This window comes from Aquarana catesbeiana, linkage group LG08 (genome assembly GCF_042186555.1).
Source record: "Aquarana catesbeiana isolate 2022-GZ linkage group LG08, ASM4218655v1, whole genome shotgun sequence".
NCBI lineage: Eukaryota > Metazoa > Chordata > Amphibia > Anura > Ranidae > Aquarana > Aquarana catesbeiana.
This window is the reverse complement of record NC_133331.1, coordinates 13,508,255-13,535,518: the sequence shown is the minus strand read 5'-3', so window position 1 is coordinate 13,535,518 and position 27,264 is coordinate 13,508,255. Positions and strand designations below refer to the sequence as shown.

General features: G+C 42.8%; 1 protein-coding gene across 4 annotated transcripts in view; it reads left to right on the top strand.

Moving 5' to 3' along the window:
- CRTAC1 (cartilage acidic protein 1) overlaps positions 1-27,264 on the top strand; it is a 951,030-nt gene that overhangs the window by 901,181 nt on the left and 22,585 nt on the right. The window contains exons 13-16 of one of the 4 annotated variants that reach the window (XR_012235617.1): positions 1,292-1,334; positions 10,071-10,214; positions 19,361-24,612; positions 24,652-25,337. Coding sequence is in view for 3 of the 4 variants with exons in the window: in XM_073595540.1 (XP_073451641.1) it covers positions 1,292-1,334; positions 10,071-10,214; positions 19,361-19,482 (309 nt within the window). In the remaining variant the exon portion in view is untranslated. Of the gene's footprint in view, positions 1-1,291; positions 1,335-10,070; positions 10,215-19,360; positions 25,338-27,264 lie in introns of those variants that run through there. The other 3 variants (XM_073595541.1, XM_073595540.1, XM_073595539.1) reach the window with 3 other exon arrangements.

Sequence of the window (27,264 nt, the reverse complement as noted above, 5' to 3'; positions counted from 1 at the left end):
CCTCCCTTTACACGCACATGAACTTTAATGGCATCCCAGTCTTCGTCCGTAGGGTTCAATATTGAGTCGGCCCACCCTTTGCAGCTATAACGGCTTCAACTCTTCTGGGAAGGCCATCCACAAGGTTTAGGAGTGTGTCTATGGGAATGTTTGACCATTCTTCCAGAAGAGCATTTGTGAGGTCAGGCACTGATGTGGATGAGAAGACCTGGCTCGCAGTCTCTGCTCTAATTCATCCCAAAGGCGTTCTATTAGGTTGGAGTCAGGGCCAGTCAAGTTCCTCCACCCCAAAACTCGCTCATCCACGTGTTTATGGACCTTGCTTTGTGCACTGGTACAATTCATTTGATGGAGGGGTGATTATGGCGTGGGGTTGTTTTTCAGGGGTTGGGCTTGGCCCCTTAGTTCCAGTGAAGGGAACTCTTAAGGCGACATTTTGGAGAAGTTCATGCTCCCAACTTCCAGCTGACCACCTTTTGGAGATGGCCCCTTCCATGTTCCAACATGACTGCGCACCAGTACACAAAGCAAGGTCCACAAATACATGGATGAGCGAGTTTGAGGTGGAGGAACTTGACTTTTTCAAGGCACTGTAGTAGTAGGTGTAGCACCCTGTAGTTAATGCAGGGGGCTCCTCACAAATTTACTTGCCAGGAATAATTATCCTGGTTGATTGATAGGGATCCATGGATTTCTCTCTAAGTTTGGCCTTGTTTTACTTTTCTCTTCTACAACTAGGTGGCCAGGTACTTGAGTGCACAGAGTTCTGACCTCAACCCGATAGAACACCTTTGGGTTGAATTGGAGTGGAGACTGTGAGCCAGGCCTTCTCATCTCAACATCAGTGCCTGACCTCACAAATGCTCTTCTGGAAGAATGGTCAAACATTCCCATAGACACACTCCTAAACCTTGGGGGCGGCCTTCCCAGAAGAGTTGAAGCTGTTATAGCTGCAAAGGGTGGGCCAACTCGATATTGAACCCTACGGACTAAGACTGGGATGCCATTAAAGTTCATGTGCGTGTAAAGGCAGGCGTCCCAATACTTTTGACAATATATTAACAAATACCCTTGGTGCACACTGGTGTGATTTTGCTGTAGAGTTACTCATCGGAATATGCCGGTGTGCTCCAGTATTACACTGGCAGGTCATTGTAGATGACTCTTTTTTTGTACAGTTAATCACCATGCTAACTAAATAGAGGAAGGAAATTGCTTTTTGATCTTTTTTCGGTCTGACTAAAGATGATTGTAATTTTGTTTTTACTTCATTTTATCTTTTCCTGAACAGTGCGGCCAGGGCTTCTCGATGAATGAAAATGGACATTGTGGAGGTAAATGAAGCTTAATGGGCTCGAAAGTCACACACCTGGATTATAAAAGGAAATGTCATTATAGGAAGAGATTTCCTGCCTGGGCGCTCAGCGAGGGAAGGGTTCCGATTGAACGTGCCGGAAAAGCATTTGTTTTTCTTGATTGCTCTTTTCAAACGATGACTCAGAATAAAAACATATAGAACAAAAGTTACACGGGTCACAGGTTCAAATTTTTATTTTACAATACGGAACGCTGATTTTTTTTAATCATTTTAACAAAAGGATTGCCTAGGTAGCAAGGTCTCTGGCCTTGTCCAGTCTAATGAGAACTTTCCAGGCCAAAGATAGCCCGACATCCTTCTGTATGCGGTGGGTTGTGAGGCATCGTGGGTGCGAGGTGGACAAAGTTATTGGGCGCCAGACACTTCTTGATTGTAAAAGAGGTTTTATTTCTCTTAACAGTTCTTTTGTGTATTTTAGGGGGAAGGAGGGTTAGGGCCAGGAGTAGGTGTAAATTCAATTTGCAGACCTTGAGACTTCAATAGAGAGGACAGCCATGCAGGGAAAGGCCCCAGCAAGGGCACCACATCTGCACGTGCAGGAATGCTGTCTCCTATAGCACCAGTCTTTAACAGTTCCTAACTCAAACGTAACCGTTCCTTCAGCTTCACTACAACTGCCTCTTGTAGTTCTTCAACACTGAGCTCCCGGTCTCTCACTAGACCCTCTGAGTCACTGACTCTGAATCCCCTGAGCTCCTCCAATCTTTGCGGTGGTATCACCCTCAAGCGTCACCCTGTTGGGTCCCTAGCTTGGCACTCCAGATACTTCTCAAGCTTCACCCCTGCTGACCGGCTCGGTCCCTAGCTTGACACACAAGGCTGCTCTGCAAGCGTCACCTCCGCTGGTTGGGTTCTTGACTTGATCACCGCCTGAAGATTCCCGATTCTCCACCGTGCCCATTCGGTGAGAATGCTGCTCCGGTACTTGCTTCAGTTACTCACTGTGGTCCCCGGTAATAAGATGGTTGGTCCCTTTGTGGTGACTGCTTCCTTTCTACCTCCGACCACTGACAGGTTCTCTGGCCAGCAGAACTGTCACTTCTGGTTGGACTGCAAGTCGCAATCCCAACCCTGCATTGCTCTCTTTACTTCTGGATAGGCCCTCACACAGCCTAGTAGCCAGATGCCCCCAGGATAGGCCCAATCTCCAGCCTATCAGCCCAGGGCAACAAGACACATGTCCACCCAGACAGCCTTCCAGGTGGCACAGAACCTAGATCACCTGACTCCACCCGAATAGATAGGTTCTCCCAGCAGGCCAAGGTATTCAAGAAAACCCCTGCCCATTGGCTGAGATACCCTACATACCCATAACTTGACCTTGGGTTGCCCTTCTCATGTCTAGTACCACCAAGTACCTGGCCACCTGGTAGTAGAAGAGAAAAGTACAACAAGGCCAAACTTAGGGAGAAATCAATGGATCCCTATCAATCAACCAGGATAATTATTCCTGGCAAGTAAATTTGTGAGGAGCTCCCTGCCTACAACTACAGGTTGCTACACCTACTACTACAGTGCCCCAAAAAAATATTCATACCCTTTAAAATTTTCAAGATTTATATTACAGCCAAAAATGTAAATGTATTATATTGGGATTTTATGTGATTAGACCAACACAAAGTGGCACATAATTGTGAAGTGGAAGGAAAATTATAAATGGTTTTCAAAATGTGAAAAGTGTGGCGTGCCTTTGTATCCAGCCCCCTTTACTCTGATACCCCTAACTAAAATCTAGTAGAAACAATTGTATTCAGAAGTCATCTAATTAGTAAATAGAGTTCACCTGTGTGTAATTTAATTTCAGTATAAATACAGCTGTTCTGTGAAGCCCTCAGAGGTTTGTTAGAGAACCTTAAAGAACAAACAGCATCGTGAAGGCCAAGGAACACACCAGACAGGTCAGGGATAAAGTTGTGGAGAAGTTTAAAGCAGGGTTAGGTTATAGAAAAATATCCCAAGCTTTGAACATCTCACGGAGCTCTGTTCAATCCATCATCCGAAAATGGAAAGAGTATGGCACAACTGCAAACCTACCAAGACATGGCTGTCCACCTAAACTGACAGGCCGGGCAAGGAGAGCATTCATCAGAGAAGTAGCCAAGAGGCCCATGGTAACTCTGGAGGAGCTGCAGAGATCCACAGCTAAGGTGGGAGAATCTGTCCACAGGACAACTATTAGTCGTGTTCTCCACAAATCTGCCCTTTATGGAAGAGTGACAAGAAGAAAGTCATTGGTGAAGAAAGTCATAAGAAGTCCTGTCTGCAGTTTTTGCGAGAAGCCATGTGGAGGACACAGCAAACATGTGGAAGAAGGTGCTCTGGTCAGATGAGACCAAATTTGAACTTTTTGGCCTAAAAGCAAAACCCTATATGTGGGGGAAAACTAATGGGGCGTACACACGGTCGGACTTTTCGGCTACAAAAGTCAGACAGCCCGTCCGACAAACTTTTGACGGACTTGCGGCAGACTTTCTAACGAACCGACTTGCCTACATACGATCACACAAAAGTCCAACGGATTCGTACGTGATGACGTACACCGGACTAAAATAAGGAAGTTGATAGCCAGTAGCCAATAGCTGCCCTAGCGTGGGTTTTTGTCCGTCGGACTAGCATACAGACGAGCGGATTTCTGGGTCCGGCAGAGTTACAACGTAAAGATTTAAAGCATGTTCCAAATCTAAAGTCCATCAGATTTGCGACTGGAAAAGTCCGCTGAAAGTCCGGGGAAGCCCACACACGATCAGATTGTCCGCCGGATTTGGTCTGCGGCGTCCATCGGACTTTTGTAGCCGAAAAGTCTGACCGTGTGTACGCCCCATAAAACTGCACATCACCCTGAACACACCATCCCCATTTAATACAGGAGGAATCAGAGGGCCCTGTTCATTAGAGCTTACAATCTAGGAGGGAGGGTCAAGTTATACAAAAGGGTAATAGCTGTGGGGGATGAGCTAATGGAGAAAATAGTGCAGTTATTAGATGGAGGCAGGATAGGCTTCTCTGAAGAGGAAAGTTTTCAGGGATCGCCTAAAAATGGATAAATTTGGAGGCAGTCTGATAGATTGGGGTAGGGAATTCCAGAGAATGGGAGAGGCTCGGAAGAAGTCCTGGAGGCGGATATGGGAGGAGGTGATGAGGGAGCTAGAGAGCAGGAGGTCTTGGGAGGAACGGAGAGGGTGATTAGGTTGGTATTTTGAGACTAGGTTAGTGATGTAGCTGGGGGCACAGTTGTGGATGGCTTTGTAACTTATTGTTAGTATTTTGAATTTAATTTGTTGGGCGAGTGGCAGCCAATGGAGGGATTGGCAGAGAGGGGTATAGCAGACGCTGAGTGGTTTGTAAGGTGGATGAGTCTGACAGCAGCATTCATGATGAAGGGGGGATAGTCTATTTAAAGGTAAGCCAATGAGAAGGAGTTGCAGTAGTCAAGGCGAGAGATAACCAGGGAGTGAATCAGGAGCTTTGTGGTTTCATTGGTTAGAAAGGGACGTAGTTTAGAGATGTTGCGGAGGTTGAGGCGGCAAGCTTTGGAAAGTGATTGGATGTGGGGCTGAAAGGAGAGTTCAGAATCCAGGATAACACCTAGCACCCTGACATGTGGGGACGGGTAGATGGTTGTGCCATTGCTCTTGACAGACAAGTCAGGGGAAGAGGCACGTGAGGGAGGAAATATTATAAGCTCGGTTTTGGACAAGTTGAGTTTGAGGAAGTGGTGTGACATCCATACAGATATGTCGGTTAGTAAGTTAGTGATGCGTGAGGAGACTGATGGAGTGAGTTGAGGGGTGGAGAGATAGATTTGTGTGTCGTCAGCGTAGAAATTATATTGAAAGCTGTGAGAGGCTATCAGCTGACCCAGGGAGGAGGTGTAGATTGAAAATAAAAGAGGTCCAAGAACAGAACCTTGGGGGACCCCGACAGAGAAGGGAAGAGGAGTGGAGGAAGTAGAATTGTAAGTGACACTGAAGGTGCATTGGGATAGGTAGGATGAGAGCCACTGAAGAGCACAGTCACGGAGACCGAGGGAGTAACGTTTTTTGAGGAGGAGGGGGTGGTCAACCGTGTCAAAGGCAGCTGAAAGGTCCAGAAGTAGGAGTACAGAATAGTGTCCGTTGGTTTTTGCAGTTAGTAGGTCATTTGTGAGTTTTAAAAGAGCAGTTTCTGTGGAGTGTTGAGGGCGAAATCCAGATTGAAGGGGATCAAGAAGGTTGTTTTTAATGAGGTGGTCACTCGGTTGTAAACCAGGCGTTCAAGGAGTTTAGAGGAAAAGGGGAGCAAGGAGATAGGGCGTAGGTTGTTAGGATTGGTGGGGTCCAAGGTCGGCTTTTTAAGTATGGGGGTGACCAGTGCATGTTTTAGAGCATTGGGGAAGATGCCAGAGGTGAGGGAGAGATTGAAGATGTGGGTTAGAGAGTGTAGGATGGGGTCAGAGGGTGACCGTAGCATTTGAGAGGGAATAGGGTCCAGGGGACAGGTGGTTAGGTGGGCGACAGAAAGGAGTTTAGCAACTTCGTCTGTAGTAGCAGATTTGAATAGGGGGAGTGTCAGTTGTTCCTGTTGACATGGGGTCTTAGCTGGGGGAGACACCTGTAGAGCGGAGATTTAATCGCAGATTGTATCAATCTTGTTTTTGAAGTGATTAGCGATCTCCTGGGCAGTGAGTGAGTCAGTGGGTGGAGGCGGTGGAGGACAAAGTAGAGAGTTGAAGGTAGAGAAGAGTTTACGGGGACTAGATGAGAAGGTGTTAATAAGAGCTGTAAAATAGGTTTGCTTGGCAGTGTGGAGGAAAGAATAGTATATTTGGAGGGCAGATTTGTATTGGTTGAAGTCTTTGAGAGACTTAGTCGTGTGCCACAGACGCTCAAGAGCGCGACTACGTTTTTTGAGAATTTTAGTGTCATCTGTTTGCCAGGGTTGTAGGGGTCGAGGCCTGATTCTGCGTGTAGTGAGGGGAGCGAGCATATCCAGGGTGGAGGACAGAGATTTATTGTAGATGGACGTGGCTTGGTTGGGGCAGGACAGGGGAGAGATTTTGTCATAGAGGTGGTCAGTAGCAGAATAGAGAAGAGAGGAGTTGAAGTTGCGAAAATTTCTACGGGTGATGGTTAGGCGATTGGAGGGAAAGGTGGTGGAAGACAGGGGGAGAGAGAAACTAATAAGATGGTGGTCGGAGAGAGGAAAAGGATTGTTTGAGAAGTTGCATGGAGTGCATAGGTAAGAGAATACAAGGTCAAGGGTATTGCCATCAGAGTGAGTAGAAGCCTGTACCCATTGCTTTAGGTCAAATGAAGAGGTTAGACTAAGAAGTTTAGAAGTAGCAAGCGTGTTTGTATTAGCAGGGATGTTAAAATCACCGAGAAGGATTGTGGGAATTTCCGAAGAGAGAAAGTAGGGTAGCCAGGCAGAAAACTCATCAAGGAAAGTCAATAATGGTCCAGGGGGCCGGTAGATCACAGCAATTCTTAGGGAATTTGGAGAGAATAGACGTATACAGTGGGCTTCGAATGATGAGAGGGAAAAAGAGGGAGGAGGGTGAATAACCTGGAAGGTGCTCTGGGGGGATAGGATGAATCCCACTCCACCACCTTTGCGTCCATTAGGCCTAGGGGAGTGAGTCCAGTGAAGGCCACCCTGGGAGAGGGAAGCAGGAGAAGGGGTGTCAGATTCGTGGAGCCAGGTTTCGGTGAGAGCAAGTAGATTAAAGGAATTAGTGCCAAAGAGGTCATGAACAGCAGTGAGTTTGTTGCAGACAGAGAGAGCGTTCCAGAGGGAGCAGGAGAGAGGGAGGCTGGTATTGGGAAGAAGAGGAATGGAGACTAAATTGTGTAGATTGCGACTACTGCCAGAGGGTGTAGGGTGGTGGTGATGGGTGTGTTGGGCACAGTTAAATAAGGGAGGCCCAGGGTTTGGGGAAATATCTCCAGCGGTTAGGAGAAGCAGAAGAGTAAGGGAGGTAATATGAGAATATGATTTGTATGAGGGGACATGCTTCAGTATCCTGGGGGGTTTTTTAGCAAGTGGGCTTAGAGTTAGAAAGTGGTGATGGGTGCAGTAATAAGGGGAGGGGAGAAGTGAGGGTGATATGGGTTGTTTGTTTTCTTTTTACTGCATGCATTGAGCCAGGGTGGTCTCTCCCCAGCCTGGACTGGTCTGGACTGAGACACAGAGGATCCTTGAGCGGCACCCCTATTTTTTTAGCGTGGGTTTGCAATTGGTGGCAGTCAGTGGCGGGCCGTAATGCAGGGCGCAGGTGCGCCGCCCCCCTATCCATGCATCTGGACCCCTAATCTACATGCAGGGTGCCGGACGCATGGATTCCAATGGGGTTTTTTTTATTGAAGCACATGATTAGAGCCTGAGGCTCTAATTGGCTTTCAAAAGGGGTGGGCTCGGGGCGCAGAGCACTGCACCCCAAGCCCACCTAGTTGTGTGACAATAGCCAATGAATATTGGCTATTGTCACACTGATTCTCCTTGCGTCAATCAGGAAGCGGGTCCTGAGACCCGTCACCCCGATTGGTCTGGAGCGATCCTATTGGCCGCCTAGGAGGAGGAGGAAGGAGACGCACGGGAAGCCGCTGCCTGTGACCTAGATTGGGTAAGCGCGAGGCTGGTGACCGACGGAGGGGGGGTTTGCTCGCCGCTACTGGTGGCAGTATTAGTATTGCTGTTATTATTATTATTATTATCGTTGTTATTATTATTGTTATTATTAGAAATAATATATTAGTATATCTTTTTTATTAGTAATAGTTTCAATATTAATGATAATAATATTAATCATATTATTATTATTCGTAGTAATAGTAGTATTTTATACTTATTATTATTATACTTATTATTATGATTATTATTATTATTAATAATAATCATAATAATAATATATATTGTCTATTATTAGTATTTACATTAATAATAATCATCATAATAACCATAATAATATTTTATTATTATTATTATTATATATTTTCTATTATTAGTTATTTACATTATTAATAATAATAATAATAATAATAATAATCATAATAACTATAATAATATTGTATTAATATTATATTATTAATAATAATAATAATAATAATAATAATAATAATATTAGTATATCTTTTTTATTGTAAAACAGTAGTATAAAAATATAACAGTCCAATTCCTGTGTAGTTCAAATACTAAAACAGTGCTAAAACTAAAACAAATATCATGTGGCCGACACCACTTTAGAGAAAAGTCTTTTGTGTGTAGTGATGATAGAAGAAATAGTTCAAAAAACGTTATAGGTGATCATCCATGATTGTCATAGTCTTGGACGGTGGAAACGGTGACAGAGCTGTTTTTATCACTTGGTTTGCTCGATTGATGTTTTTAATGTGTATGTAGTTCAATATAGGGGGGTTCTTTGGCATATGTGAAACTCGTCTAAATAAACAGGATTAGGTTATGTGCAATTCTTGTGCTTTATGACGTTTTTGGAGCCCTTATGTCACTGGATTTCTGCGGATAATGAGGATTCAGATTTAACTGGTTGAGGAACACTAATTCTAGGCTGTCTCATTAGAGTTTTCTGGTGAGTTTAACCCCCTGGGGGGTGAAATATGAGAGTCTTGGTGGAAGGTGCTATGACAACACTATGACAATCACGGATGATCACCTATAACGTTTTTTCAACTGTTTCTTCTATCATCACTACACACAAAAGACTTTTCTCTGGTGTGGTGTTGGCCACATGATATTTGTTTTAGTTTTAGCGCTGTTTTAGTATTTGAACTACACAGGAATTGGACTGTTATATTTTTATACTACTCTTTTACATTTTTTATTTTTTTAACAGCTGTAAAGTATGTCTTTCACACTGTAAAGTGAATTACAAAGTTGAAATATTCACAGTTGTACTGCTTATTGTTAATAATATTAATATTAGTAGTATTTTTTTGTATTGTATTTTTTTGTATTATTGGTACTTTCATTAATATTAATAAAAATAATAATAATGTATAAATATTATTATTATTATTATTATTATTATTATTATTATTATTATTATTGTTGTTGTTGTTGTTATTAATTAATTGTTATTAATTAATAATGATAATAATCATAATAATATTTTATACTTATTATTATTAGTAGTAGTATTATTATTGTATATGTATTATTATTATTATTATTATTATTAGTATTATTGTTATTAATTAATTGTTATTAATGAATTAATAATCATCATAATAATAATATTTTATACTTATTATTATTATTAGTAGTAGTAGTAGTAGTAGTAGTAGTATTGTATACATATTATTATTATTATTATTATTGTTAATATAACAGTCCAATTCCTGTGTAGTTCAACTACTAAAACAGCGCTAAAACTAATAATAATAATATTAGTATACTTTTTTATTATCAGTACTTTCATTATTATTAATAATAATACTAATAATAGTAATGTTTTAAATGGTATTATTATTGTTATTACTATATTAATAGTACTGTTAATAATAATAACGGTTTAAATATTATTATTATTTTTATTATTATTATTATTATTTAAATATGGTTATTATTATTATTTTATAGATATTCTTTAATAAATGTTATACAACAGACTGTACAGCACGTTGTTCGTTGATTTTTGGTGATGAATGTTTGTCTCTGACTCTTTAGTAAGTCTTATGAATATTTCTTGTATTTTCAGACACAGACGAGTGCCTACAGTTCCCATTTCTTTGCCCCAGAGAGAAGCCGGTGTGTATAAACACATATGGGGGTTACAAGTGTCGCCCCAATAGAAGATGTAATCGGGGTTATGAGCCCAATGAAGATGGCACAGCGTGTGTCGGTAGGTCACCTTTTTACTATCTCCACGTTCTATGATAACGTTCTATGATCACGTTCTATGATAATGTTCTATGATAACGTTCTATGATAATGTTCTATGATAACATTCTATGATAACGTTCTATGACGTTCTTTGCTGATGTTCTCTCACAATATTTGAAACACCTTGAAAGTGACAGAAGTGACCGAGGCTACAAGAAAATGAGGGAGTGCATACCTACCTACCGATAGGCCACTGGGATTAATACCTACCTTCTATAAAATGTTCATTACAATTAATAGTCCATCAGACAGCTGTATACTGTATGTGTATATACTTTACTCTCGTAGAGGGGGGGGGGGGTAAGGGACTCCCAAATGTTCTCAGCCCCCCGGTATGTCAATGGATAATATAATCTGGTCTAAATATTTTTATATCTCTGTAAATGAGCCGCTGGGCTCTACAATCTGTATTACAGGGGCAGAAGCAAAGAGGGGCGCTGCATTGAACCCTTCATGTACTACAGACACACTTTGGCTCTATTCTCACAGGGACATTGAATACTGAAGTCCTTAAAGTGGTTGTAAACCCTCCATATACCCAGTGAAGTGTCTGGCCTCAATGAGATGAAACCAATCCACTTACATAAGTTGTACTTGTTTATCTACAGATGTCTTAGCTCTAGATTGATTCAAAGTACAGAATTTACACAGGATCTCTCAGCTCCAGTGGCGGCTGGTGGTATATTTTTTGGGGGGTGGCAATCCATCCAATGCCCCCCTTCAGTCGGGTCTCCTGCACCCCTCCGGTCTGTCGGATCTCAAACTAACCCCCCCCCCCCAGGAGATCGGTCAGCAGCCAAGCACTAACTCCATCTATGGCACAGGCTTCCACTAAGCAGCTAGTGGTGGGCGGCGGCTTCACACTGCGCCCTCCTTCCTCAGCTTTACTGTGGCACGCCTTCCCCTGCGTGACGTCTCCTCCTCCCTAGGTCAATAGGATCGCTTCTCATTTTGGCCAATCAGGAAACTGATGGGCACTGATAGGCTGCACTGATGGGAACTCATGAGGAGGCACTGATATATGGAACTGACAGACAGCACTGATAGGTACTGATAGCCGGCACTGGTGGCCACTGATAGGCAGCACTGATGTGCACTCATAGGCAACACTGATTGGCAGCACTGATGAAGAGCACTGATGGGCACTGATAGGCTGTACTGATGGGCACTTATAAGCTGCACTGATGGACACCGATGAGGCGGCACTGATGGGAACTGATAAGGCAGCACTGATATGTGACACTGACAGACAGCACTGATGGGCACTGATAGGTGGCACTGGTGGCCACTGATAGGCAGCACTGATGGGCACCTATAGGCAAAACTGATAGGCGGCACGGATGAACAGCACTGATGGGCACTGATAAGCTGTACTGGTGGGCACTGATGAGGCGGCACTGATATGTGGCACTGATAGGCGACACTAATGGGCACTGATAGTTGCCACTGATGGGCACTTATAGGCAGCACTGATAGGTGGCACTGATGAGGCTGCACTGATATGTGGCACTGATGAGCACTGATAGGCAACACTAATGGGCACTGATAGGTAGTACTGATGGGGCTGCACTGATCATTAGTGCACTGATTATCTGTGTATATGTCCCCTGTCAGGATCACTGGTTACCAGCTCTCCTCTCCACATGGTGCGACAGCTTGAGGAAAGGAGAGCCGATAACTGGCAACTGGCATTGTGATCAGCTGTGATTGGACACAGCTGATCACATGGTAAAGGGCTGCTGTGATTAGCCCTTTACTATGATTTGTGATCAGCTATGTTCGAAGGACACGGCAATCACGGAGTGCGCCAGGGAGGGGGGGGCACATGAGAGGCGTGGTTTCCAGGAGGATATCCATGGACGCCCCCCCCCCCCGGAATGAGAGAGCTGCTCTGTAGCTGTCTTTTTTTGGCTATGGCGTGGTTAGGAATTGGTTGATGGAGAGCTTCGTCAGGGGTGCATAAAGTAAGAAAAGTGTAATGTTTGTCCATCACCACATTTTTTTTTTCCAAAAAAGGTAAACTTTGCATTGATGGACAAACATTACACTTTTCTTACTTTCTGCACCCCAGCCGCCCTCTTTTCTTATGCCTCTGTGATACTCCTAGTGTGATTTTTCTCTCTCTTCCCTCTGCTAACTACATGAGTTACTTCTGACAGTCTACACCAGTGATGGTGAACCTCGGCACCCCAGATGTTTTGGAACTACATTTCCCATGATGCTCCACTACACTGCAGAGTGCATTAGCATCATGGGAAATATAGTTCCAAAACATGTGGGGCGCCAAGGTTCGGCCATCACTGGTCTATGCCAACACCAAGCAATCTTGGGAGATGCCACATCACATCCCCGCCCCCTACTCCCTGGAAGCTGAGAAAATAGCCTTTGATCTGTGTGCTTTAGAAACCGTGGCGGCTGGTGGAGCAGGCTCGGGCAATCGGCATTGGCAGCGGGCATCAGGCATTGGCAGCGGGCATCTCCTCCATTCCTCCATCTCGGTGGCCGTGCGTCCCCTCCCCTCCTCCTAGGCGTCCAATAGGATCACCTGTCCTTTCAGCCAATCGGGTGGCGATTCTCACAAACCCGCTTCCTGGTCGGCCAGGAGGAGGATCAGTGTTTAAATAGCGAATATTCATTCGCTGTTGTAACACAACTGGATGGGCTCCATTCGCATTCTCTACGCCCCGAGCCCACCCTATTTTGAAGCCTATTTATCAGAAACCATGATATCAGACCGAGACAGAAGTACAGTTAAATCGTGCTTGTTTAATAATAATAAGGAACAAACGTAGTCAAAACATAGCCACAGTTCAGTACCCGGAAACGGATAGTAAGCCAAGCCAGAAGTCAGGGATCAATGTAGTGGAACAGCAAGCAGGATCTGGAGCAAGAAGGGATGTCAGCAAAGCAAGTCCTGAACAGGCTCGCAGGAGATAGTCTCTGTGATGTTGACCAAGGCGAAGGCAGAGCTCCTCTGGACTGGACTGGCAGGACTGACGAGCAGGATCATCAACAGCTGAGTAACTGTGGAGAGAGCTGGCAATTAGCCGACAGCTGAGCGGCCAGCTCAGAGAAGGAAAGTAAAAGCGGGGAGTTTGGGACTTTGAATGAGGCACATATACACAATGTGTCTCCATCCCTATTGTAAAGATAAAGAACGGGAAATTGGGACTTTGAATGAGGTCAAGAACATTGTGGGAGTAGATTGATAAAAACAAAAAGTATATTTATTGAAAATAAAAGATGCATAAAACATATCAATTGCATAACCACTTGAGGAGAGACATTGTAGCGAATATCAAACCATAAAAGTTCACACACACATAGTATGTGTGTATGCAACATGGGCATCAAGGGTACATTAAATATATATCAACTTGGCACCACATAGTGGTCACAACTGATTGTACAATACATTCAATAAATTTCATATATATACACATTGCAGCAGCCTAAGCGAAAAAAAATGACAATAATATAAAGAAGTACACTGAGACCATGACTGAAAAAATATATATGACATGTTCATTGGTGGAAGGTGTAATATGAGCATGAGTTTGCATCATCAAGTTTTCCGACGCGTTTCGTGTAAACCACTCATCAGGGGCTGATGCTGTGAGGTATCTAAAAGGTATGGTAGGATACAATTAATCCAATGATCACTAGTGGATGGGGACAGGCAATTAAGCCCATCCTGTGTACTTACATGAAATGAGAGTTGGAAAGCATGAAAAGCAAGAAGCCAGGGCCGAGACAGTAGTCTGTGCCGGGAGCTGAGGTAGTGTGGCAGCGCTGCGGCGGGGTGGGCATACACCCAGACCACCCCCACCTCCACAGATAATGGGTTGCCAGATAGAATGGTGAAACATGGTGTTGTACCAGTAGAAGTAAAAACTGCCGGGAGGGATCTAAAATGAAAGGATGGAAAATCAGTGTATCATAGTATACTGATAGGATAGATGGAAGATAGTTTGCATCCAGTGAGAAAGTGAAACCGAAACAAGCAGGTATAGACCTCAACCAGATAGCTATAAAGGATGGTACATGAGGGGGTCAGAAAAGACCAAAGAACCCAGTATGCCAGAACCAATTGGTAGAAAGGAATGGCTGGCTAGCAGGATGAGGAATAGAGTGGTATAAAAATATTCTATTATATATTCTAATTCAAATTCTACTGGTACAACACCATGTTTCACCATTCTATCTGGCAACCCATTATCTGTGGAGGTGGGGGTGGTCTGGGTGTATGCCCACCCCGCCGCAGCGCTGCTACACTACCTCAGCTCCCGGCACAGACTACCGTCCCGGCCCTGGCTTCTTGCTTTTCATGCTTTCCAACTCTCATTTCATGTAAGTACACAGGATGGACTTAATTGCCTGTCCCCATCCACTAGTGATCATTGGATTAATTGTATCCTACCATACCTTTTAGATACCTCACAGCATCAGCCCCTGATGAGTGGTTTACACGAAACGCGTCGGGAAACTTGATGATGCAAACTCATGCTCATATTACACCTTCTATCAATGAACATGTCATGGGGCAATTTGATGACGCAGACTCCTGCTCAGATCACACCTTCCACCAATGAACATGTCATATATATTTTTTCAATCATGGTCTCAGTGTACTTCTTTATATTATTGTCATTTTTTTTCGCTTAGGCTGCTGCAATGTGTATATATATGAAATTTATTGAATGTATTGTACAATCAGTTGTGACCACTATGTGGTGCCAAGTTGATATATATTTAATGTACCCTTGATGCCCATGTTACATACACACATACTATGTGTGTGTGAACTTTTATGGTTTGATATTCACTACAATGTCTCTCCTCAAGTGGTTATGCAATTGATATGTTTTATGCATCTTTTATTTTCAATAAATATACTTTTTGTTTTTATCAATCTACTCCCACAATGTTCTTGACCTCATTCAAAGTCCCAATTTCCCATTCTTTATCTTTACAATAGGGATGGAGGCACATTGTGTATATGTGCCTCATTCAAAGTCCCAAACTCCCCGCTTTTACTTTCCTTCTCTGAGCTGGCCGCTCAGCTGTCGGCTAATTGCCAGCTCCCATCTCTCTCCACAGTTACTCAGCTGTTGATGATCCTGCTTGTCAGTCCTGCCAGTCCAGTCCAGAGGATCTCTGCCTTCGCCTTGGTCAACATCACAGAGACTATCTCCTGCGATCCTGTTCAGGACTTGCTTTGCTGACATCCCTTCTGGCTCCAGATCCTGCTTGCTGTTCCACTACATTGATCCCTGACTTCTGGCTTGGCTTACTATCCGTTTCCGGGTACTGAACTGTGGCTATGTTTTGACTACGTTTGTCCCTTATTCAAAGTCCCAATTTCCCGTTCTTTAGCTCAGAGAAGGAAGGGCTGAGCCCTCTGGCTCTAATCAGTTGCTTCAAACACCCCCCCTCCCCATTGGAATCCATGCATCCGGCATCCTGAAGGGGGCCGGACGCATGGATGGGGGGGGGGGCGCCCTTAATGGACGGGCCGCCCCTGTTTAGAAAGCTGCAGAGGAGGGGGGGCTGCAGATAAACAGGTACAACTTATGCAGAAGGATTTGTTTTATCTCTGTGTATCGCCCGAGGCCGGTCACTTACACTGGGTATATGGAAAGGGTTTACAGCCACTTTAAGTGGTCATAGCTACATACGCTTTATTGATGATACAATGTATAATTCGAATTTTAATAACCCGTTCACTTATCCTGTCTGTAAAGATGTAGTAATAACTTGAGTCAAAAACAATCGATGCTCAGAGCTCGTTATCCTGTTATCAGATATGTAAGGAAATGAGAATTTCTTACTCACCGGTAATGATATTTCCTTGGGATCTCCATCATCAGCAGACCTGGGAGAGGAATCTTCTCCCTTAACAAGAACAAACAAAAGAAAATTAGATTTTCACAGCACCTCCCCCACATTTCCCAGCAAACCGAGGATAATATACATATTATATCCGCATTATACAGATCAACGAAAGAAGAGGAGCATATAAGTCAAAGAAATATATGAAGGTAGATGGGAAGGAATGTTATGCACTCTCACTGGGCCCGTAAGGTTATCTCATTGGCTATTGGGGATGGGCGAACGATTCGACCCCAAACATTTGCCCGTTCGGGCCATTGGCCGAATACCCAAATTCGCAGGGTGTTCGCCCCCGACTTTATTTTTGCTGCAGCAGGTTCTATACATGTTAGAGATTCGCCACTTTACAGGCAGACCCCCCCCCCAGGCCCTATATTTAAAGGAATTTTACATTTTTATTGTTGCACTTTACGCATAATTAAAATCACTGCTCCTTAAAAAAAATTTAAAAAATAATAATAAATAACTAAACACCTGACCTGGAAATGTATAGATGGGCAACTCCTATCCCTCATACTGATTAGTGGTTCCAAATTAATAATAACTAGTTCTGGAGCTTTTTTTTTTGTCGCTTGAATCGGGCAGATTTGTGCGTTTCTCGATTCCCATAGAAATTATTGGAAACGCGCCATTCACGAGTTTTTGTGCGTTTTTTGCGCGATCTTCTGCTCAAATAAAAAAAAAAAAAGTAAAAAATAAAATAGTAATGATATATGAATAGATAAATGTAAAATAAATGTAAAATGTAAAATAAATACACAAATAACTAAAAATCAAAATAAATAAGTAAAATAAATGAATAATATGTAATAAAACATTAATAAATAATAACCTCTAACCTTGAAAAAATATTAAATACATTATTATTATTATTATTAATATAACAATAACACCCAGACTCGAACAAAAAAACACAATATTAATAATAATAATATAACAATAAACACCTGGACTTGAACAAAAAAATAAATTATTAATAATAATAATAATAATAATAATAATAATAATTGTTTTTGTGTAAGGGTTAGGGTGTGTAAAGGAAAGTTGTAAGTTCTGTATATAATTGTATTCTATTATATATGTATTGCACACTGCCCTCACTGTGCACATGGCACTAATAATGTTTTGAATACATGTTTGCATTCTTTCGAGTCCTGATTAGAATTAGCCTGCCTATGTTACGCCCCTTGTTACCAAAAAAGTACAAATGTAATATTATTGTGATAGCCACATAATCATGTGTATAAAAACCTTCAATTGCGTCATAATAAAGCAGAACAGTTATTTGGAAAGATGCTGAGCGTATCTTTTGCGTCTGTTCCCTACTGCAGTAGTTATTATTAACTTGAAACCACTAATCAATATGAGGATAGGAGTTGCCTATCTATAAATTTCAAGGTCAGGTGTTTAGTTATTTATTGTTATTTTTATTTTTTTAAGAGGTAAGGGTTGAAGTTAAGGGTTAATTATTTATTTATGGTTGCTTAGTATTCATTTATTGACTTTTTTTATTTTGTATTTACGATTTTTATTTATTTGTGTATTCATTTTACATTTATTTATTAATTTATTATTATTCATATAATAATAATAAATAAAATAAGATAAAAAAGAAATAAAATAATAATAAATAACCCTAACCCCAACTCCTAATCCTAAACCTAACCTAAACTGAACTCGAACCCCTTACCCTAACTAAAAAAAAAAAAAAAAAAAAACATTATAATAAATGAATAATAATAAAAGAAGAAATAAAAGCTAATGGAAAAGCTAAAAAAAAAGCTGAAATATCTAGCAACAAATGATGCAACAGATAAAGGTTTTCTCTATTGGCTAATAAATAAAAAAATACAGTTACAATACAGTACAGTTATTTGGAAAAGATGCGGAGCATATCTTTTGTGTCTGTTCCCTACTGCAGTAGTTATTATTAATTTGGAACCACTAATCAATATGAGGATAGGAGTTGCCCATCTATACATTTCCAGGTCAGGTGTTTAGTTATTTATTATTATTTTAATTTTTTTTTAAGGGGTAAGGGTTCAAGAAAAGGTTTAATTATTTATTTATTGTTACTTAATATTAATTTATTGAATTTTTATTTCTGATGTTTATTTGTGTATTCATTTTACATTTATTTATTAATTTATTATTATTCGTATAATAATAAATAAAATAAGATAAAAAATAAATAAAATAATAATAAATAACCCTAACCCCAACTCCTAATCCTAAACCTAACCTAAACTGAACTCGAACCCCTTACCCTAACTAAAAAATAAAAAAATTATATAAAATGAATAATAATAATAATAAAAGCTAATGGAAAAGCTAAAAAAAAAGCTGAAATACCTAGCAACAAATGATGCAAAAGATAACGGTTTTCTCTATTGGCTAATAAAAAAAAATCCCAAAGCCCCAAAAAGGCATGAAAAAACGCCGGAAAAGCACTCAAAGACGCTACGCACAGGTGCGAGTAATTTTAGCAAAAAAATGCAGATTTTGCCTGGTCGGCACGTGGCTAAAGTGAAGTTCCACCCACTTGTACAACTCTTCAGCATCCCTCACTAAACTGCGCACTGTAAACGAATTGGATATATATGTTTTTTTCTCAGCACCTACTGTATATCTGCTGTATTCATTTTTTACTTCCTCCTCCCTGGCCGCGGCCCATCGCATCATTTCCTGTTTGCAATGCCTTCTGGGAAGGGGGCGGCAACTTCCTCTGACACTGCCGTTGCTATGGAAACCTGACCTGAAACCTAATACACTGCTTGTGCTGCACTGAGCATGTGCGAGATCTGCAAGGATAGGAGATCCAGGAAGAAATACAGTCTGGCTTCAGATGCCCACACTTAAGATGGCCACGGCCTGCTGCAAGTTTATAAAATAACAAACTACTGCTATAAACTAACAAAACAGACCTTAGTTTACAGACTAACTTTACTAGAATACATTAAGCTTGTGTATTATAGGGGTATTTTTATTCAAAAGGTATAATTTCGGCCGGAACACCACTTGTTCTTGTTGTACTAAATACGTTTGCTCTCGTAAATCTGTCGACACTAACAATGTCTTTTTGTGTCTTTCTCCACCACCCCATTGCTTTTAACATCTCCCGCTCTCCTTCCTTTTCACCCAACCACCTTTCCGAATTTTCCCTTTTCCTTCCTGTGTGGTGCCTTCATCCCGTTTGCCGCTCCGTCCCACAAGCAGCTCAAGTGGCCTACTTTGGATCCTATCCATCTTCAGCCTACAGCTTTCAGCCGAACCTCTTGCACCTTTCAGTAGCACTGCTGAGCCTTGGATTATTTTTGCATATATATTCTCTCTGAACAAACGAATCCCATCGGGAAAAAAAAAAAAAAAGGCTTTCTATGCTCGGTTCTCTCCACTTCTACAGTATGTCGGTGAAACTGTCAGCCAACCCAACCCCTTGCTCTCCGGAGGGGTGGGGATAAAAGGTGGCCTGCTACAAAACATGCCAGAAAGAACTCTGTCTAAAGGCTTTAGAGTGAATAGTGATATTTTCGTAAAAAAAAAAAAAAAAAAAAATCGAGTTGTTTGTTAATATGTCATGCATGTTTTTTTTTTTTTTTTGAGGAAAAAAAAAAAAAGAGGAAAAAAAAAAACAATACAACCGAAAAACCCTTGCTAAAGACACTTTCACGTATCCTCTGTAAACTCATGTTTTATATTCAGATCTTCTTTCTTTTTTTTTTTATTCTTTTTTTTTATTATTATTTTGAATATGTTGCCCCCCAAAAAAACAATGTTCTCGGTTAACTCTTTTTTGCTGCAAGAGATGCCAATAGAGTGGCGCATGGCGGGGCCCAGCTTGGCAGGGAAAAGGGGAGATCCCCGGTGGCTCCACCAACCTATGGCCTTCCCGCTCTGAGCTTTGTCCGCTCCATATCCTTATAAAAGGAAGAAGCCTTATCTCGTTTTTTTTTGTTTTTTTTTTAATTATATAAAAAAAATGTTAAATAGTTGAACTTTTTTGCAGTCTTCCAGTCATCGGTCTGAAAAAAAAAATATGTTAGAAATAAAAATGTACAGTAAATATACAGAAGACGTGCGTTTTAACCTCTTTCTTTCTGGTGTTGTAACAAAAACAGACGATACATTGTTCTAGCAAAAAAGAAAAAAAAAATGCTTTTAGCAATTAAAGTCATCAGAATGTTTCTCCCTTCAGATTGAAAGGGCCGGATATGTGAGGGGCCGGGAAGCGGATTCATGAATGCGGAAATGAAATGAGTTTAAAGGGTTAGTTTACCTTTATAGGAAAAAATGTATCAGGGCTCATTTACACTTCGCTTCGACTTTAACACACATTAAAGTGCCTACAACATGCTTTTTTGATGAGCTTTTGATGCTTCTTTGAAGCTTTAATGAAGTTTGACAAATGCCCTGTGTGTTGATTTTCTATTTGTTTTAAAGGAGCCCAGTAGAAGCCCAGCTCAGTAGTACCCCCACTCAGCAGATCCCCGGCTCATTAGCACCCCTGTTCAGCAGATCCCCTGCTGATTAGTATCCTAGTTCAGCAGATCCCCAGCTCATTAGCACCCCTGTTCAGCAGATCCCCAGCTCATTAGCACCCCTGTTCAGCAGATCCCCAACTCATTAGCACCCCTGTTCAGCAAATCCCCAGCTCATTATTACCCCCACTCAGCAGATCCCCATCTTATTAGTACCCTCTTTCAGCAGAACCCCAGCTTATTAGTACCCCTGTTCAGCAGATCATTAGTATCCCCACTCAGCAGATCCCCAGCTCTTTAGCACCCCTGTTCAGCAGATCCCCAGCTCAGTAGCACATCCACTCAGCAGATCCCCGGCTTAAAAGTACCCTTGTTTAGCAGATCCCCCACTCAGTAGTACTCCCAGCTCTGCTGATCCCTTTCTCAGTAGTAACCTCCACTTTTGCTGCTCATCTGGTTTGTTGATCCTCCTCTCGCTCCACGACTGGAGAGAGGAGGATCAGCAAACCAGAGAGCCCCAGCCTTTTAGTACCCTCATTCAGCAGATCCCTCTCTCGGTAGTACCCCAAGCTCTGCTGATCCCCCCACTCAGTAATAATCCCCAGCTCTGCTGATCCTCTGGTTTGCTTATCCTCCTCTTTTTTCAGGTCCCCGCTCACCTCCCACTATATTGCTCTCACATGGCTCACCATGTGTGACATCTGCTAGTTTCTCCTGCTCCGGTCCCCCAGCTCTGCTGATCCTCTACCGGTCAGTCCTTTTACTCTGGTCCCCTCTCACCTTCTGCTATAGCATTCCCATGTTGCACACCACATGTCCCATATGCCAGTTGCTCTGCTCCAGTCCGGTCCCCGCTCACCTTCCTGCTCCACACTGCACACCAGATGTGACGTCTACACCAGACACTGCTGATGATGTCTTTCCAATTCACTTGTTGGTTTCCCAGTGCATCCTGGGATATCTCATACCTGCAATACCTCCAAAACAATGTGAAACTTTCCCTGAATAAAATCCCTGCAAAAGCTTCAGGTGTTGTAAGCGAGTGTTATCATAGACTTCCATGGAGGCTTTGGAGACTCTTTGAAGCACCAAGAAAGCGACATTGGGGGATCATTTTTGAACCAAAGCAAATGCAATGTGTGAACAGAACTGTAAGGTAACCATTTTATTTAGTCACAGGAGCTTAGATTGGCATTCAGAGCACTTTAAAAAAGCATCCGATGCCACATTTTGAAGCGAGTGTAAACGAGCCCTAAAGGTGAACTAACACCAGATACCTTCCCCATCCCCCAGGTCCCCACTGTACTTACCTCTAGGGCCGTCAGTGCCTGCAGCCGCTCCAGCGGTCAGTAGACATGTGCGGTTCGTTTCGTACGAATTTCCGAAAATTCGTTCATTCCGAAGCATCCGAATTTCTATGCTTCCCGAATTGTATACGAAATTTCGTTGACGAATTTCGGATCTCAATTCCGTTACAACGGAAACGTGACTGGTGTTTTGTTGACCAATCAGAGGTCTTCTTCTGCTTCTGAGTGAGGGTTGGGAAAATGACCTTTTTTAATATGGGTGTGGGAGACGGGTACTGGTAGTCGATGGGAGATTCAGAATCAGACAAAATAAGAATATTTGTTAATAACGTTTTATTATTGTCATATGAATTACGATTATTCGTTATGATGAAGTTAAAAACCCAGGAAGTCAGCACAGCACAGGGATGGTGGGAGCCCCTCATAATGAGCACAGCACATGGATGGTGGGAGCCCCTCATAATGAGCACAGCACAGGGATGGTGGGAGCCCCTCATAATGAGCACAGCACAGGGATGGTGGGAGCCCCTCATAATGAGCACAGCAGGGGTACAGCCCCAGGAGGAAGTCAGCACAGCACAGGGATGGTGGGAGCCCCCCATAATGAGCACAGCAGGGGTACAGCCCCAGGAGGAAGTCAGAACAGCACAGGGATGGTGGGAGCCCCTCATAATGAGCACAGCAGGGGTACAAACCCAGGAAGTCAGCACAGCACAGGGATGGTGGGAGCCCCTCATAATGAGCACAGCAGGGGTACAAACCCAGGAAGTCAACACAGCACAGGGATGGTGGGAGCCCCCTCATAATGAGCACAGCAGGGGTACAGCCCCAGGAGGAAGTCAGCACAGGGATGGTGGAGCCCCTCATAATGAGCACAACAGGGGTACAAGCCCAGGAAGTCAGCACAGCACAGGGATGGTGGGAGCCCCTCATAATGAGCACAGCAGGGGTACAAACCCAGGAAGTCAGCACAGCACAGGGATGGTGGGAGCCCCTCATAATGAGCACAGCAGGGGTACAGCCCCAGGAGGAAGTCAGCACAGCACAGGGATGGTGGAAGCCCCTCATAATGAGCACAGCAGGGGTACAGCCCCAGGAGGAAGTCAGCACAGCACAGGGATGGTGGGAGTCCCTCATAATGAGCATAATGAGTCGACGACTGCCATATTGAGAAAGGTATTTTTTGCTTTTTAAATTCATCGTAATTGTTACGAAAAGTTAACAAAAATTTGTATTTCGTACGAATCCAAATTGAATTTCGGACACGACTTACGAAACGGCTAATACGAAACGGAACGAAACAAAACAAAACAAATTTATTGACAACGCACATGTCTAGCAGTCAGGGGATGTGAAATCCTTGCTCTTCTTCTTCTTCTCTGTGCAGTGCTTCGGGGATGGACCAGAACTATTCATTGTGACGGTGCTGGCCTATCAGAATCGTTCTGGTCTGTCCTGAAAGCACTGGAACGGCTGCAGGTGCACTGATAGCTTGGCAACCCTGGAGGTAAGTACAGCGGGGACCGGTGGTTGGGAAGGGTGTTTGGTGTTAGTTCTTTACATTTTTTTTTTTTTCTGTAAAGGTGAACGAACACTTTGAGAAAACAGAATATCATAGAAAACGACAGTTTTAGTCATCATTCTTTACTGGTTTATGGAAACTAAGGCTGTTATGCTCAATAGATTCCATTTCCTTTTTTTTTTTAAATTAGCCCCTTTGTGTGAATGGTGCCCACAGATGGGTGTATATACTGTATAACACCGTGAAAGTATATAATTGTAAAAGTGCACTTGTCCCCTGACCCCCCCTATAAGAAGCCACTGTGTAAGGTGGAACAAGACCATTGAGATTGCAGCCTGGTACTTCACCGGAATGTTGTAGCATCGCTGATGTCGTAAAAAGTTTCCGGCTGACTAATAAACGCAATGGAGGGTGGGGGGATTTACTTAAACTGGAGCACACAGAATCTGGCGCAGGTGTGCATAGTAACCAATTGGCTTCTAACTTCAGCTTGTTCAATTAAGCTTTGACTAAAAAACCTGGAAGCTGATTGGTTACTATGCACAGCTATGCCAGATTCTGTGCGCTCCAGTTTTAGTAAATCTCCCCCCGATTGGGATTGATTTACTAAAGATGAAGAGACTGCTGAGCGAAAGTTCAATGAGCTTAGTAAATAAGGTAAAGTAGTGTTCACTATAAATACCCAAACATGTGCAAGGGAAATTAAAAAAAAAAACTGAATTTGCTTCTGTTTCAATGTTTTTATCGAATTTCAAATGACAGTACAACCATTGCTTGACAGGATCTAACTGTTATGAATGACAATGCTTCCCCAAATTGACATTTACATTTTTAGACAAATGCCAGAAGTAGCATTTTCAGAACATCGTAAATTACGTAGCGGTCAACAGAGAATGAAAAAAAGTCAGGTTCTTGGGTTACATTTGAGAACATCACATGTCATAAGCGTTCGGATTATGTGTTCTAAGGAGACAAACTTTGGAGAACTGCATACCGATTATACAGGACTTCATGTTTTAGAAGAACTTTACCAACAGGTGAAATATATGAGATGGCCAGGAAGAAAAGGATGAAGGATGTAGTGGCCAGAAGGCCTAGCGAGAGAAGGACTAAGGATAGGCCCAGAGAGAGAAGGATAAAGGATGTAGAGGCCATAAGGTCCAGAGAGAGAAGGACAAAAGATGTAGCGGCCATAAGGTCAAGAGAGAGAAGGACAAAGGATGTAGAGGCCATAAGGTCCAGATAGAGAAGGACAAAGGATGCAGAGAAAATAAGGCCCAGCAAGAGAAGGACAAAAATTGTAGTGGCCATAAGGCCCAGCGAAAGAAGGACAAAGGGATGTAGTGGCCATAAGGCACCGCGAGAGAAGGACAAATGACGTAGTAGTCATTAGGCCCAGAGAGAAAAGGACAAAGGATGTAGAGGCCATTAGGCCCAGAGAGAGAAGGATAAAGGATGTAGAGGCCATAAGGCCCAGCGAAAGAAGGACAAAGGATGTAGTGGCCATAAGGCCCAGCGAGAGAAGGACAAAGGATGTAGAGAAAATAAGGCCCAGCAAGAGAAGGACAAAAATTGTAGTGGCCATAAGGCCCAGCGAAAGAAGGACAAAGAATGTAGTGGCCATAAGGCCCAGCGAGAGAAGGACAAAGGATGTAGTAGTCATTAGGTCCAGAGAGAGAAGGACAAAGGATGTAGAGACCATAAGGCCCAGCAAGAGAAGGACAAAGAATGTAGTGGCCATAAGGCCCAGAGAGAGAAGGACAAAGGATGGAGTGGCCATTAGGGCTAGGGAGAGAAGGACAACGGATGTAGTGACCATAAGGCCCAGTGGGAGAAGGGCAAAGGATAAAGTGATAAAAGCCATCAAGGGCGAAAAAAGGAAAGACAGAAAAAGTGAAAAGGAGAAAGAAAGGTACTGCTTTGCACAGTACTAACGGTTTGTTGGTTATGTAAATGTTTTAAACCTCAGACCCACCGCCCAGGGCAAGCCACCTTTTCCCCCTCTAAACCCTAGACATCAAAGGCTATCCCTGTACATTTCCGGGTGGTGTAGCTATATCTACTGTAGTGTTCCCAGATTCATAAAAAATATCTTATATTAGTCCTCCAGGACAGTGGTTCTCAACCCTATCCTCAAGTACCCCCAACAGGCCATGTTTTCAGGTTTTCCTTTATCTTGTACAGGTGCTTTAAATCAGTCAATGGCTTGGTATTTTGGACAGCTATTTTATTTAAGAGAAATTCCCAAAACATGTCCTGTCGGGGGTACTTGAGGACAGGGTTGAGAACTACTGCTCCAGGAGACAAGGCAAATGTTCATTCATCATTATATTATCAACCCTCATCTGGAGCTCTGGGAATGGAAATAGCTGCTGCTTCCAGCTCTTAGCTAGAGTTAGTTGTGCTGCAAGGAACACCTATGTAATGTGTTTTTGTGACCTGGTCAAGGGCCCAATAGATGCATACTAGAGGGCTTGCCAAGAGTTCTTAGGGGCAGTTCTATGAAATTGTGACTTAAGTAGGAGAAAGATTTTAGTCCAGAGAGCAGCGGCAATTGGCAGGTCCACCAAATATGCATCATGTCTCCAACTGCATGACAGTCATGGAAACATCTGTCAGAATAACTGGGGTTCTGATGGGACATTTGTGCAGGAACCATGTACCATCTTATCATTACTTTGTATGGTTCTCTGTGCTAGTCAGCTTTAGGGAACACTTTGCTAAATGACCCCAAATCTCTACCCAATCTTTCTCATGTCTGGTCTGTTGTGCCAGTTTGTTGAGTTGTGAGTACAGTATAGAGCAGCCATTCTCAACCAGGTTCTGTGGAATCCTAGGGCTCCTCCAGAGGTTTGCTAGGGGTTCCTTGAGCTGTGGCTAATTGATCGCCCCTCCGATGGTGCCTGCAAAGTTCCAGGGGCCAAGGCCACTTGGCAAAGCCAACAATATCACACCATTGATCATATTTAGATGTCTGAAAGGGTTGCATTCCGACAACCACAATAAGGAGGGCATTCTTCCCACTGAACACTAATAGAGAGGTATACTACTGACATCCCATGAATTGGTTTTAGAAGGGGTTCACCAAGACCTGAACATTATTTTATAGGATCTTTGGGGTGAAAACATTGAGAAAGGCTGGTATAGAAATTAGGTTGGGTCCCCTGGATTGTGAAGGCAGATATGCGCAAAGCAGGTCAATGGTTTGGTGGGGTTTTTAGTCTTACATTTCAATAGGTTTTTGTTTGGTTTTAAAAAAAGAAAGATGATACATAGAAAAGACCATCCTCAGAGGTGTGGAAGTGTAACATATCGACATTCAACAAAAGGAAAACAAACATTGGGGTTGATTTAACTAAAGGCAAATAGACTATGCATTTTGCAAGTGCAGTTGCACACCCTTTTCCCAGAGCTTAGTAAATGTGGTAAAGCTCTGCTGATTTCCATCTGGAGCTCAGGGCGAACCCCCAAGATGTATGAGCATTATGTGTCAGCAAAAGTCCCCCCCCACCAAAAAAACAAAAAAAACGAGCACTAATCTGCATGCTTACCCCCTTCAAATTCCTCCTGCTCCCTGTACAAATCTGCCCCCTGTTGAAATCCCCCCTATCAGGACAAACCTTTGCCCCCGCCCCATCTCCTCTCCCAGCTCAAATCCCCTTTCTCCCCAAATTCCCCCAGCACAAAACACCCCCCAAAAATAAATGACCCCTCCTAGCACAAGTCTTCTACCCCTAAAATGTCCCCTCCTAGCACAAATAACCCTCCCTATCATCTCTCCTAGCACAGATCCTTCCCCCAAAATGTCTC